At 39.2% G+C, this 13156-nt stretch overlaps 1 protein-coding gene across 1 annotated transcript in view; it reads right to left on the reverse strand.

Moving 5' to 3' along the window:
* Positions 1-4492: 4492 nt before the first annotated feature.
* The window catches only part of LOC134651342 (uncharacterized), a 78542-nt gene continuing 69878 nt past the window's right edge, over positions 4493-13156 (reverse strand). The window contains exon 2 of the mRNA XM_063506420.1: positions 4493-6964. Coding sequence (XP_063362490.1) covers positions 4619-6922 — 2304 coding nt within the window. The 5' untranslated portion in view covers positions 6923-6964 and the 3' untranslated portion in view covers positions 4493-4618. The remainder of the gene's footprint in view (positions 6965-13156) is intronic.

Genomic DNA, 13156 nt, shown 5'->3' on the forward strand with positions numbered 1-13156 from the left:
AACCCTTCGTGCGCGAGTTCGACTCGCACTTGTTTTGATAATTTTAGCTGTAGTTTGTGAAACGTAACCCATAACATCTTACAATGGCAGATAGGGTGAAGATTTGTAGTACCGTAAAGGCAAATAATATAAAGATGCCATTTAAATTCAGGCTGCACCAGCATCACCGCTGCAGTATTACGGCGCGATATTACTGCCTACTGCGTTACTGCCGCTTGTAAAAAATCCGGGCATCGACACTGATTATGACATACTGTGCCGCAGCAATGCAGTCAGTCGCAATGTCACGCTGCAATACTACAGCAGTAATGCTGCGAACTTAATAACTGCAATTAAACGTCAAACTTAGTGCAGAGAGTCTGTCAATGTGTGGCATTATTTATTCGTTCCCTGGGTAGCTTCAATAAAAAACAACAACTTAAAAATACACATTTTATTCCAGTTTCATGCACATCTACAGTTTGTTTACTAAAGAGTAACAGTGTGATATCGTGCTGGGTCTCTATCCAGTCGGTCCTATAAAAACCTCCAATCTATACTAAACAATTACAAAACGTAATGTAAAGTACTGCCTAATGCAACAGGCTTGAGCAATAGGTATATAGGTACTTTGTTATACCGAAGTGTCGAGTAGATGGGCAGTAATTATTTTAATTGGTTGATCATAGTTAACAGTTAACCAATTAAAACCTGTGGCAACAACAGATCACCGTGTGCCGCTAAATGTGTAAAAAATTGGAAAATTAAAGCTCAAGGAATTTACGACCCAACACGGTTTTGAGAAACGGTTTTAGATTTAGATTTAGATTTAGATTAGATTTAGATTTAGATGGTCATGGACTTGTCATTTTGACGAGACGAATATAGTCTCATTTTTCATATGATTGCTGTGCTGTTGCAACCTTAGTACTGACAAGCCTGTCTCATTAAGCTAACGAAAATCAGTAAAGGACTAGAAACCTATTTCGGTGAATGATCAGAGCACCTAATACTATATTAATGAGAGTAAATTCAACCAAGATTCAGACAGTTGATGAAATTAATTTTCTAGTAGGTATGATAACATTTTGTTCATGTAGGTAACATGCAAGAATACATAACGTTAAAAAAAATGTTTGAAATTCGCAAAATAATTCAATAGTCTGTTGTATATAATACATTGTCATTTTGCTATATTTAACTATAGTATTCTTGCATGTGTTATACTTAACACATTCATAATGGCTTCAGGCACAGAACATATTAACGAGGTTAGAATGGCTATCGCGCGCAGTTAGTATCGGAACCGGTGTCGCCGCTCGTTCCTCTCCACATCTACTAACACTCGTGCAACGGTAGTAAAAACTAGCTAGCGCCTTGTGTGCGTGGTGAATGGATATGCCTCCTTTAGACAGATTTGATGTCTAACTTCTTAATCTGAACGTTATTGTGGCGCAAAAAGGCAAGTTTACTTCATTTTCGGTCAGCACAGGCGAGTAGCATGCGAGCGTTTGCTCAAAACCCCGCGGCGACACGTACCCTGCTCGCATCACCATTCTAACTTGTTCTGTGGCTTCAGGTAACTTGAGGGGGAACGTGGAAGTGAATCTTAAAGTCATTAAATCCGTCCAGTATATTTAATTATTGCTTTTATTTTAATCAATTTGGGTTTTTCGTTAATGCATATGAAGTACTTTAAACCCCAAATTACCACGTCATTTGCAAGAATAACTTTCGATTCATAGTTAAGTGTTCTGACATTTATACTTATTGAACGTACTTCCTTGCAAAACCATAGTTATTGAAGAAATGTACAACTAGGCCCCAAATTAATACTGCGTAAATACAAAAGATAGTGTCCATCATTAAATATACGTAACACATCCCTAGTTGACTGACTCTTTCATATTTCATGCTTTAAATCGCAATTATAAAAAAGCTGCAATAATATAGAATTGTGTTGTTGGTTTACGATAAGTGCAATATATTATTATTATATTACATCCTTTTGTAAGTAAGTAACGCTTGATTGATATCCGGCGAGTGGATTAGTATTTTTTTTTAATCGTACAATTAAAAGGGTTTGCCAATTATAAACTTCTTATTACAACTTTACCATTTCAGATAACACGAAAAAGATATTCTCATAACTGATACAAATTCAATTTCTATTAGTCTTATTACTGTTTAGCAGTCTCTGTGAGTAGGCCGTATTTCTCTTGTTCGTGAGGAATATTTTATTTTATTGTTCTCTAAATGAATGATACAACTAGATATTAGCGGCGTTATTCATAAACGTCTGCTAAGTTAATCAGCTGATGATCTTCGTTTGTCCCTCTCTATGGCATAACGACAGATAGGGACAAACGACGATCATCAACTGATTAAGTTAGCAGCCGTTTATGAATAACGCCATAGGTATTTAATTTTTTTTTACATTCCGGAGTAAATTGTGTATGTTAATATAATTTTATTATAAATATATACTATTATCGAAAACCACTTTAAGTTACAAAGTTAATGTAAAGGATGACTCAATGTCATTTTCTATGCTGATCGGTGATTCCGTGGTGCTTTCCATAGAAAACGAAGCGCCGGAAGCTCCGGCCCGGCCACTGCCCGGTCTAGAGTGAGTCATCCTTAACTACCGGCGCGATTCGGGAAATGAATTAGAGATTCACTAGATATGAAATAGTAAAGATATGTGACGTTCTACGGCAAAAGGTACCTTATGGCGGCTGGCGCTTACGCTATTATTAACGCCGCTCCAATATTCAGCCGGGGCAATGGTACCTTTTGCCGTGGAACGTCACATATCTTTACTATTTCATATCTAGTGAATCTCTAAATTATTTCCCGAATCGCGCCGTACATTAATAGCAACAAATGTGTCTACTTATTAATCTGCTTTTAACTGAAACCCGCAAAAATGTTATTTGGAAATATCAAAGAGCCAACCTTTTTAAATTAAGGGAGATACCCTGATATCGATTTAACTATACTTATTGATCACTACATAATTCCATTCGGAAAATGTCCATAGTAAAATCTAGTATTTACACTGTATTTACATTTTCTAAGAAATCTACTTAATACTTATGGTCTTAACTTTAAACATGAGTGGGTGAACTTTGGTATTGTATTTTTACGGCGCAAATGTCCAATTTTATATCTTAAGTAGTGACAATAAAGCACAAATAGCTTTTTCTTACTCACGCTCAAAAGAATCAATGATCCGACCTCTTTCTACTGAGCAAATTCATGTCCCGCCAGATTACATACTTTACTTACATGTCTGCAGCAGAAACAACAAGCAAATCTCGCTGAATGTTTAAATAAATTTATGTTCAACTTCGAATCTTAGCACTAAAAGAACAGTGCTTAGAATAGATCGTCCGTTAGAATATCTACTCAGGAGAAATTCATTGCATCAATTTATTTTCTGCTTTTAGGCCGTTTCATTTACCAAGAAATGGTTATAGCGTACCACACGAGATAATGTAAGCATAGGTATTTAAGCATTTTAATGGAACTTCCATTTATGACAAGGTTATGGGAAATTGAATCAAACAATAGATTTTTACACACAGCTATTCTCATCTTTCGAAATGTGACATTAATTTATAAAATTGTATAACAAATACTCCTTATTTACCTATTGTTTTAAATGAAGTTCTGTTAAAAGATTATTTTACTAAAATATTTAAGGTTTGGCTTTGTGATAAAACTAGGACACTATTTTAGATTTTGTGAAGCAACTTTTTGGAAGCTTTCCCAAACATAGTTATTGTATGAACGATCTCCAATTTAACTTGTGGACAATTTCACCGATTGTTTTAAAATATTTACTAAGACCAGCCAGCCTATTATGGATAGCTTTATCCATCTTTATCCACGTGATAAAATAACTGTCACTGTTTAACACCGTGGGAAAGAAAGTGACGGACACCGTTTTATCACGCTGTCACGTAGACAAGAACGACCATCATATCCGTACTGAACAGCTATCATGGTCGCATTTTTATCACCTGTCATGCCATGTGTCACTTTCGCACTTACATATTTGTTAGAACGTGACAGCCATGGTGACAAATGATAAAGAGCCGGCCATATTAGTCCTACTGGACTACTTTCGAGAGCTGCTTATTTTAATGCGGTGACCTGAATACAATGGTTCCGCAGTCTTTTTGCGCTTTCAGAGAATTTGCATAATTCTTTAAAATAACACTTAATAAAAGGGAACCGGGATTCAACCCCTCCTTTTCACTAAAATGGGAGCAAACTTTCAGGAATTCCTTAACAAAACTTTTTTCTATCAATTTTGACGTACAGTGTAAAAGCTTCTAAAGGTGACGTTCGTATGTCAACTGCACATGCATACTCGTAATTCCTTGATAAAATGAGTGACTTTCGCCGCCGCGTTTATGACATTCATTCAGTCACTAATTTTATCATGTGAACTGACAGATAGAGCGGCGGAAACAACGTAGCCTCAACTGTAGGTAATGCAGCTGCAGTTGACATCCGAACGTCACCTTAACGGTACCCACTCGAACTTACGAACAATAGTATAAATTCAGTCGCTTTATCACTTCGCTAGCGTTCCGGATATTCTTCACGCATTATCGTGTCGCCGACGTCACATGTCGTTTGCTTCACCGACGTAGCCCTCATCTGGGCTTTCCGAACAGATGTCGGAAGCGCATTTAGCGTTGGACACTTGAGGTAGCGGCTTGAGCACGGCCTCCGTGCCTTCCCCGGGTAATCTCTCTGTCGTTTGTGTATCCACACATCTCGTTTCAACCTGATAACCGCACCGTCCCGTACCTTCCGCTATCCCTACGGGTACCATCACTGCACAGGTTCCCTTAGGATTCACCCAAGAGGAGCAAGGCTCTACCGGCGCGCAGCATGGTCCAACGGATTCGGTCTTATACCCCTCCGGCGGTGACGGCACAAATTCTTCGTTGTAATACACGGTCCCGTTCCCTACGTAAGCGATTTGTCGGTTCCGCGGCACGGGGTACCCTTCCAGAGTCCGCCTTACGTTTGTTCCGTTAAGCATTTCTAAATTGGCACAAGGAGGCGTATTAAATTCCATGTCCTTAGCGAATTTGCATACGAGCTTTTGACCTTTCGGCCTATTGTGAGGCAGAGTTTGATAAAAAGGCCCTATTACAGAATAATTGGATATTATGGGAGGTCGGCATGGGTGTTTTGGTAGGCCGTAGTCGTAGGGGTAGCCTTCGCTGTCAAGGAAGCAGCCGGGGTTGAGATGTACATCGGCCGAGTGTTGGTACATATTGTTAACGGGATTCGGCGGAATGTTAACGTTGCTGAGCGCCTGCTGGTCCTGCCAAGTCACTTGCCGCGGCGGCGTAGGCGCGGAGAACGTCGTCTCCTCTTCGAATCCGTCACTCGCGACCTGTGCTTTGTACACGGAGAGCGCAGTGTTCTCGTTTTGCGCATTGTTAGCGACGGTTTCAGCGTCGCTAATTAGGTCAGGGTTCCTGTCGACGAAGCCTTTGATGTTGTTGCTTTGATACAGCTCGCTCGGCTCGTAGTCGCGGCCCTGCACCATGTAGTGTAGAGAGTGTCGCGAGTGTGCGTTCACGATCACCGAGCCGTTATTCTTGGTTAGCAGGCCGTTATTCCGCGCAGCCGGCAACAGCTGGTTGCACAGCGCTACGTCTTTCCCACTTTCTTTTTTTTTACGACTTCTAGTGTCAGTTTTAAATTTTAGTAGAAAAACTGCTATTATTGCAATAAGTAGGACGATAATTAGAAAAACTATTGTAACTATTACCACTAAATGCCGCTGAGGAAACGTAACTACTATCACTACTGGCTCCTCTTTGAAGATTATTTTTACAGTGTAGTTGGCCAGCGCCCGCCCTGCTGGGTTTTCGGCCAAGCACGAATAAGTACCGTTGTGTTCGTTACCTACATTATACATGAAAAGTTCACTTTTTTTCTCAGTTTCACCACTTTCCACATAATACATGTCACGAATCTCCGATTGTTGATTCGAGGAATTGTGGATTACTAGTCCTCGGTACAACCAGGTCACTTTAGCCTCCGGGAAGGCCTTGACGACGCATTCAAGCGTCACATTGTGCCCCTCATTAGTTTCTAAATACACGGAGGCAGGGGTTAGTTTTGGCAAACAAGCCAGCTCGGCCTCAGCGACTGCGGTGATGGCGCGTTTCTGCAAACGCGCGGGGAGCGAGCAAATTGGCTCCACAGCGTGCGGCATGTTGAAATTTAACAACCACCCGTGTAAATCCCTCAAATGGCAGTCACAGTTCCAATTATTATTCTGCAGGTAGATCCCTCGCAACGTGTCAGGGAATAAATTGTCACCTTTAATATTCGACAGTCTATTTCCATTCAATCGCAGCCATTCCAAATGATTTAACCCGGAAAATGCGTCGTTCTCGATTGTTTCGATTTTACAATCGCTCAATTCCAGCGTGTTCAAGTAAGAAAGACGCTGAAAACAATGAGTTTTGATAGTCGTTATAGGGTTGTTATTGATTGAAAGTCTCATTAGCGAAGGAAAATAGACAAAATTGGTGGAAGGCAGGACCGTGAGATAGTTATTAGAGAGGTCTAACTCGACAAGATTCGCGAGTCCTTTGAACGCGTGATTATCGATCTTTTGGAGCTTGCACCGCGGCAGATAGATCTTCTGCAAGTCGAGTAACCCGAGTTTTTGGAAAGTTTCCTTCTGAAGGACTTGAAGATCGTTTCCCGAGAAATCGAGGACCTGCGTCTCGGAGTCCAGCGTACTGGGGATAGTTTTGAGGTCTTTTTCGGAGCACTCGACGTAGCGCTTCCCGTTCTTCCACTTGCAAATGCACTGTTGAGGGCAGGCGATGGCGGGCACCAGGAGACACGTGGTACACAGCGCCAGAAGACGCATGTCGAGGCTCACTCTCATCGTGTCTCACGCCATCCGCGTCTCACTCGCTGCAATCATTATCTGGAATAAACAAAAAACCGATTAGAACGTCACCGCGGGTGTTGCATCCGACCCAACCCATTGTTTTATCTGTTCAAAGGAAGGATCAATGAATCGTTGTTACAAATAGATTTTATCCTTGAGTCCCCATGTGCTGACGTGACCCTTGTCTTAATGTAAGTACCTAACTAAGGTGGGCGCGTTACTTAAGCCCAATGAAATTCGGGTACAAAATATATGGATGTTCCAAGTCAATAAATAGCTTTAATATCAATACGCCTTTCGGAAATTAATGTCATCTTGACAAATTTTCTGTTCAGTATTATACATAGGTACTTACATACATCAACATAAATACGAAGCTAATTAATAAAATAAACAAATTCAATCGAGGATTATGATTTTCGTCGAGTCGTAGATTGTTTCATTTGTAAACATTGTATCGAGAGATCGAGACGAGGGGTAAAGCAAAATACAACATGAAAATGAAACAGAGTATTAAAATTAAACAGAATTTAATGGAGTTAAATTAAAAGTAACGGGACTGACAGTGACGAAGGTTGGCGACATCGTACTTTACTTATTTTGAATCAAATTGTAGGTCGACGGTTCGTCGTCAAACGCTGGTAATTTTTGTGTTCCTCTGACTTTTCCTACATATTTTACTTGGGGAAGTAGCCAGCTCATGCATTATTTAAGGGTGATGCATTATTTATGCGCATCGACCGCGCTATATTTTCTTCGCTTATTTGTAAACCTTATTTGTGATATTACGTTTGGGAAATGTATCCTTTATTTATTGTTTAGCGAGGACGGTGATAAAATAGGCTGTTATTGCTGGTATTTATTTAACGCGAACAAATTTTCCGAGTGGTGAACTTTAATTACACTCAATTAAATGAGTTAGATTCTGATATAAATTGTTTGCATAATTGCGATAATCGGTTCAGATGTTTAGATTTAAAACAGCTCGCACTGATGCAGTGTCTTAAGATTTGATTCAAGCTTCCATTTTGTTTGACTTAAGCGAGTATTTAACTAGGTATCAAAGGCTTAACATATTATTTAGGCTAACCCACGCAGACTTTACATAGTTGAAAATTGTTTATTACTCCAATGAATCGTGTTTGTTTAGCTTAGAAGTAAGATAATTATACCTATTATGGCGCCTGTACACGGTGCCGCCGCCGCGCCGCCGCCGCACCTTCGCGCTATGTACACGAGACGCGTAGACGCGCGGCGGCGGGCTTTACGTGTCTCGTGTACATAGCGCGAAGGTGCGGCGGCGGCGCGGCGGCGGGCTTTACGCGTCTCGTGTAAATAGCGCGGAGGTGCGGCGGCGGTGCGGTGTCGGCGCGGAGGCGGTACCGTGTACACGAGCCCGTGCGGCGGCGGTGCGGTATCGGCGCGGAGGCGACACCGTGTACACGCGCCCTTACCTGATTTCGTTGAAGAATGATTTTCAATTGTTTGCGGATAGTATAGGAAATCGAAACTCGAGTTTACATTGAAATGTATTGTTTCGTATTTGGGAAATTGTTTTGCTAAAGTTTTCGTGGGGTGGTTTAATCGAAGTTTTTGGGGACCTTCTTAGGTGTAGGGTACCTGTCATTAATTTTATTTCAGCCCAAAGCCTAATATTGTCTCATACGGTTGGTAGCAGAGTTTTTCGGTATTATTTGGGAGAAGATTGTTGTTTGGCGTTGGTATTAAAACTAGTTACTTACTTATTTCGTTAACATTAAACGTTAACTCTGTGCAGGTGCACTATCACGACATGGGATCGGACAGTGACAAAAAACATGAAAGAAATATTTACCCAGCGTATTGGAAGCGCTGTGTCAAGTCTAAATGTGGTCATTAACTGACACAAAAAAGATAACAAGTCGTTTTTTTTTAAAGTTGAGCTCTTTCTATCCTAATAGGAGAAAAAAAAGTGTCCCAAAATTTCCATACATTTTTGGTCTTTCCATTCCGCGACCGCCATACAAAGTCTATGAAAAATGGTGACGGAATGGAAATAAAAACCTTAGGACACTTTTTTTCTCCTATTAGGATAGAAAGAGCTCGTGATTCTGAGTAGAAATAACATAAAAAATCCCAAATTTGAAAAAAAAAAACGCCCAACAATCAAACCACAAGTCATCAGACACGTGGAGCCTCTTAACTCTTAAGCCAATACAAAGTAATTACAGGCGCAGTAGCCCTTCTAAGGCTGTTTACACAGGCTTTGATCTCAACTATGTAAATTACGGGTCGTGTTTGTGCAACCAGTCTATGGAGGATAGAGCCTCTTTAGAAATCTTTAGTGCAGAGCGGGGCTAAAATGTCCACGGGCCAAAAGGTCCAATAAGTCTAACTCTGAAAAAAATAATACAGGACGATGTTATACAAATCGACCTAACCCCAAAATGAGCTAAGTACATATAAGCCCCTGTGTTTCGTGTACTACACAAAGATATTTACAGCGTTAGGTATCTAAGCTAATTAAATGTGAATTTTTCTAATTTTAAACAAAATAACACAAGTTGACCCTGATTTAAAATTGTACTGCATCTTTTACACTTTTTAGTTCGATTTGCTTAAAGTACCTACTCCAAGGTCTGGCCGGTTACAGAAAAGACAAACAAAATTAATTCTAAAGCCCCGTATGACCTCGATACATAGGTACGATCCACCTGACCCGAAAGGAAATGACAAATCGATTGTCATTTGTCAAAATAGTTTGAGATTACAGGATGGTACATTAATAATCGCTAGCTGCGGCGTAGTTAGTAAATTGGGGATGAAATAGAAAGAAAGAAAGAAAGAAGAAAGAAAGAAATTTATACTAATAATATATTTTACCATCATAAAATATTTTACCGTTTTAAGGCGGCCATGCAGGGCTTTCCTTCACCCATGGTACCTTCGGTAATTATCCATGTAAAGCGAAACGGCCAAGCCGTAATATTTTACAAAGATGTTGGCTTTATAGAGTGACAATTTACAAAGTAAATGTCTAGGTACTTGTTACGAGATCTGATACTTTTTTAAGAGTAAGTAGGTACCTACTACCTAGGTAATAGTACCTGTTAGTCTTGATAATAATTTACGTAAGATGTTTATGGGGGGATTTTATAACTTTTTATATACCAGCTCTGCTAGAAAGAACACATTTGCTTAAACAATTTACTATAAGGCAGAGCCATATAAACCGGCAAGTTTCAACAACGAGTCAGTTCAAATCAAATCTGCATTCTGAATAAAATAGTTTTTTTTTTGGTTTTTTATTAGCGTTCCAATCACTACTGCATACATTTTAGTATTTCAGGAACTGTTGTTTTCATGTTTATTGGTTTTAAGGAGTAGCAGGGTGCGTACATACAGTCAGCACTTCAGCAGCAGAAGTTTCTAAGCGGGCGAGATGTTCAAAGTTACCTTGATACGCTCTTATTCTCTTAACAATAAAGTCGCCTCAAGATCATTTTGAACACCTGGCCCTCTTAGCAACTTCTGCTGATGGCTGTAACTACCGTTGTCCGCATGTCAAATATCAGCCTTCTACGATTTCAGGAAGTACTTACTTTCAATTTTCTATGATCATACGACTCGGGCAGTGAAAATTAAGGATATAAAAACTAAATTGAGTATAATAGATAGTTTTTTTAACCCTTAAACAGGCCTGACGAATTTTTTACTTTTGATTACTGATTCGGGTAGATAATAGCGTTAAAAGAAAAGTAATTTCTTGTTATGTTTATATCATTAATTCAATAAAAAAACCCGGTGGTTTTTATATGCCCTCTGCGCGTTAAAAATGGTGCTGCGTGGCACATATATGGCCACTGCCTTGTTAGCCATACGTAGTAGTTTTAAGGGTAAGTCACGTCTTCACATGTAATCGATAAAATAATAAAACCATAATTTAATTAAGATAATAGAGTTCGCGCGGATATCGTGGCTCGTAAGATTAATCGTTGAATAAATATTTAATTTAAAAACCAAAGGAAAATATAATATTATTGCGATATATTTTTCTTAGTTTGACTGACTTTTGTACTATGAGGGTTCATTCATAGTAATGAATCTTACCCTTAAATGTTATGTAAACTCCCTGCAGGGCAGAGGCCACTTATAAACCACTCGAACGTGCCCCAGACGGGCAGAGGGTTCATACGAACCACAAACTTTTAGATCGAATATTTTATCAGAAAACAATAACTAGGGTAAGTTATGACTTACTACACATACATTATCTGATAATCTACCATAAAAATACAAAACAAAATACTTACAGTGCTTTTTTTCGGCGTAGCGAACTTATACAGCGGGAGAAACGTACAAAAACTGCCATTTGTTGTCGATTTGAACTTGACAACTAAGTAAATTGTCAAAGAAATTTGTTTTGACACCTGTCATTTTTTTACGTTCCGATATCATCCACTTATAAGACTTTACGGCAATGACATTTTGCGGTCGTTGTATTTACTCAGCTCGTCAAAAAAGAATCATTTGCTATGTGGTACTTATAGATACACAACCTGTTTAAGGGTTAATCTACTACTAAATAGCATCTTACAAATTTCAGGTCTCTAGTATAATCCAAACCGAAATTATGAATGAGGGTTCTAAAATACGACGAAACGTGACGAGAAAAGGTTGGCAGTGCCCTTTGCGGGGACACTGCCGTACCCTCAGATCAAGACATTTTTGACTGTAATTATTCCACTGCTAATGTATTGCAGTTGACATTGACCGTCAATTCTAGGACAACGTAGAAGGAAGGAAAGTTAAACTAAAACTCCCTTTTACAAACAACCATTTCCAACAGGTCTATTCCAACTTTCTACTGCGCTTCAATGAAAATTTTAGTTGAGCGTGTTGCTAACTAGGTACGTAGTTAATTAAGAGTTATTCTACATAATTGTAGCTAAGAAGGTTAAATAAGAATGGGATACCTATAGTTTTTATAGATAAAGTTAGATTATCTTTCTACGTTTTACGGTTTCACGTCGATAAGAATGGCCGAAATATAAAGATTGCCTCTACTCAGACCAGCGCCGACCGTAATAAATAAAAGGTTTTCCACCCCTGTAATCAGAGGTACGAATCACGTAGGTGACCGCCGTATCAAATAAGTAAGAAGCATATTCGAATTTTACGAATTGACATTATTTTCACAAATAAGTGTACACATGCGATATGCACTCCAGTGCAATCATGTAAAATAAGAATGCACAGTGTTGACTATGAGGCGCCTGCTTTAATTATTGAACATGACAACCGCGAATTCTTGTATATCTAAGTGTAAGGCCTGAGTGCACGCTCGAGTTGGGCGTGCAGCGGGGCGGGGCGTTTGGCGTGCATGTTAAACAAATGCAAACGTATAGGAGCGGCCTTAGTGCACGCTGCTCAAATCACTTGTGAGCCCGACGCCACGCTGCACGCCCCGCCGAACGCTCCGCTTCGAGCGTCCACTCAGGCCTTACACTAAGCATTCATAGACAGCGGTGGCAGCTTTCCATCAAGCAGACCGTACCTTTAATGTGCCACCAACGCGAGTGAAAAAACAATGTAAAATCTACACACACAACAACACACAACAACAACAATTTTAAAAATTCAACGCCATTGCTATTTACAAGCCCATATATAGGTTAGTTGATTTAGTCAGTCATACAGTCAAGTGTAAAATATGTGCCATTAGTTCTTAATTCGCTGACATAAGAGTTATGGCACATATTTTTGAGATGATTTGTACACCCATATTACACTTGACTGTACCTACCTATACCAGGTGAAACGTATATTATGGCAATGTCCCAAAATTTAAACATGTCAAAACTTTTGTAATGAGTACAATAGCGCTGACATACCAGTGTGACAGCCACGACAGCTATTAAATAGGGTCTTATTCTCCTAAAATTAAATAACTTAATCATTATAATTATTATTAATCATTCTAAAAACAACTGAAACATATAAACATATTAATTAATGTGACGATTATATGTGACTTTTTTCTTAAATTTATTTAAGGTTTACTACAAGCGATTTAAAAAATAAATGTCGGTCTGCTCTTTACCTATATGCTACCTATGAGTTTAATCATATTCATAACTAAGTATTCTGGCTGGAATAGCATTTTTAGAATTTTATAAAACTCTTAATATCCTAAATAAAACTTTTAATATCCTAAATATGACTGTTCGATTGTTTCAATCCAATTTA

Source organism: Cydia amplana, chromosome 1 (assembly GCF_948474715.1).
Source record: "Cydia amplana chromosome 1, ilCydAmpl1.1, whole genome shotgun sequence".
NCBI classification, from domain to species: domain Eukaryota; kingdom Metazoa; phylum Arthropoda; class Insecta; order Lepidoptera; family Tortricidae; genus Cydia; species Cydia amplana.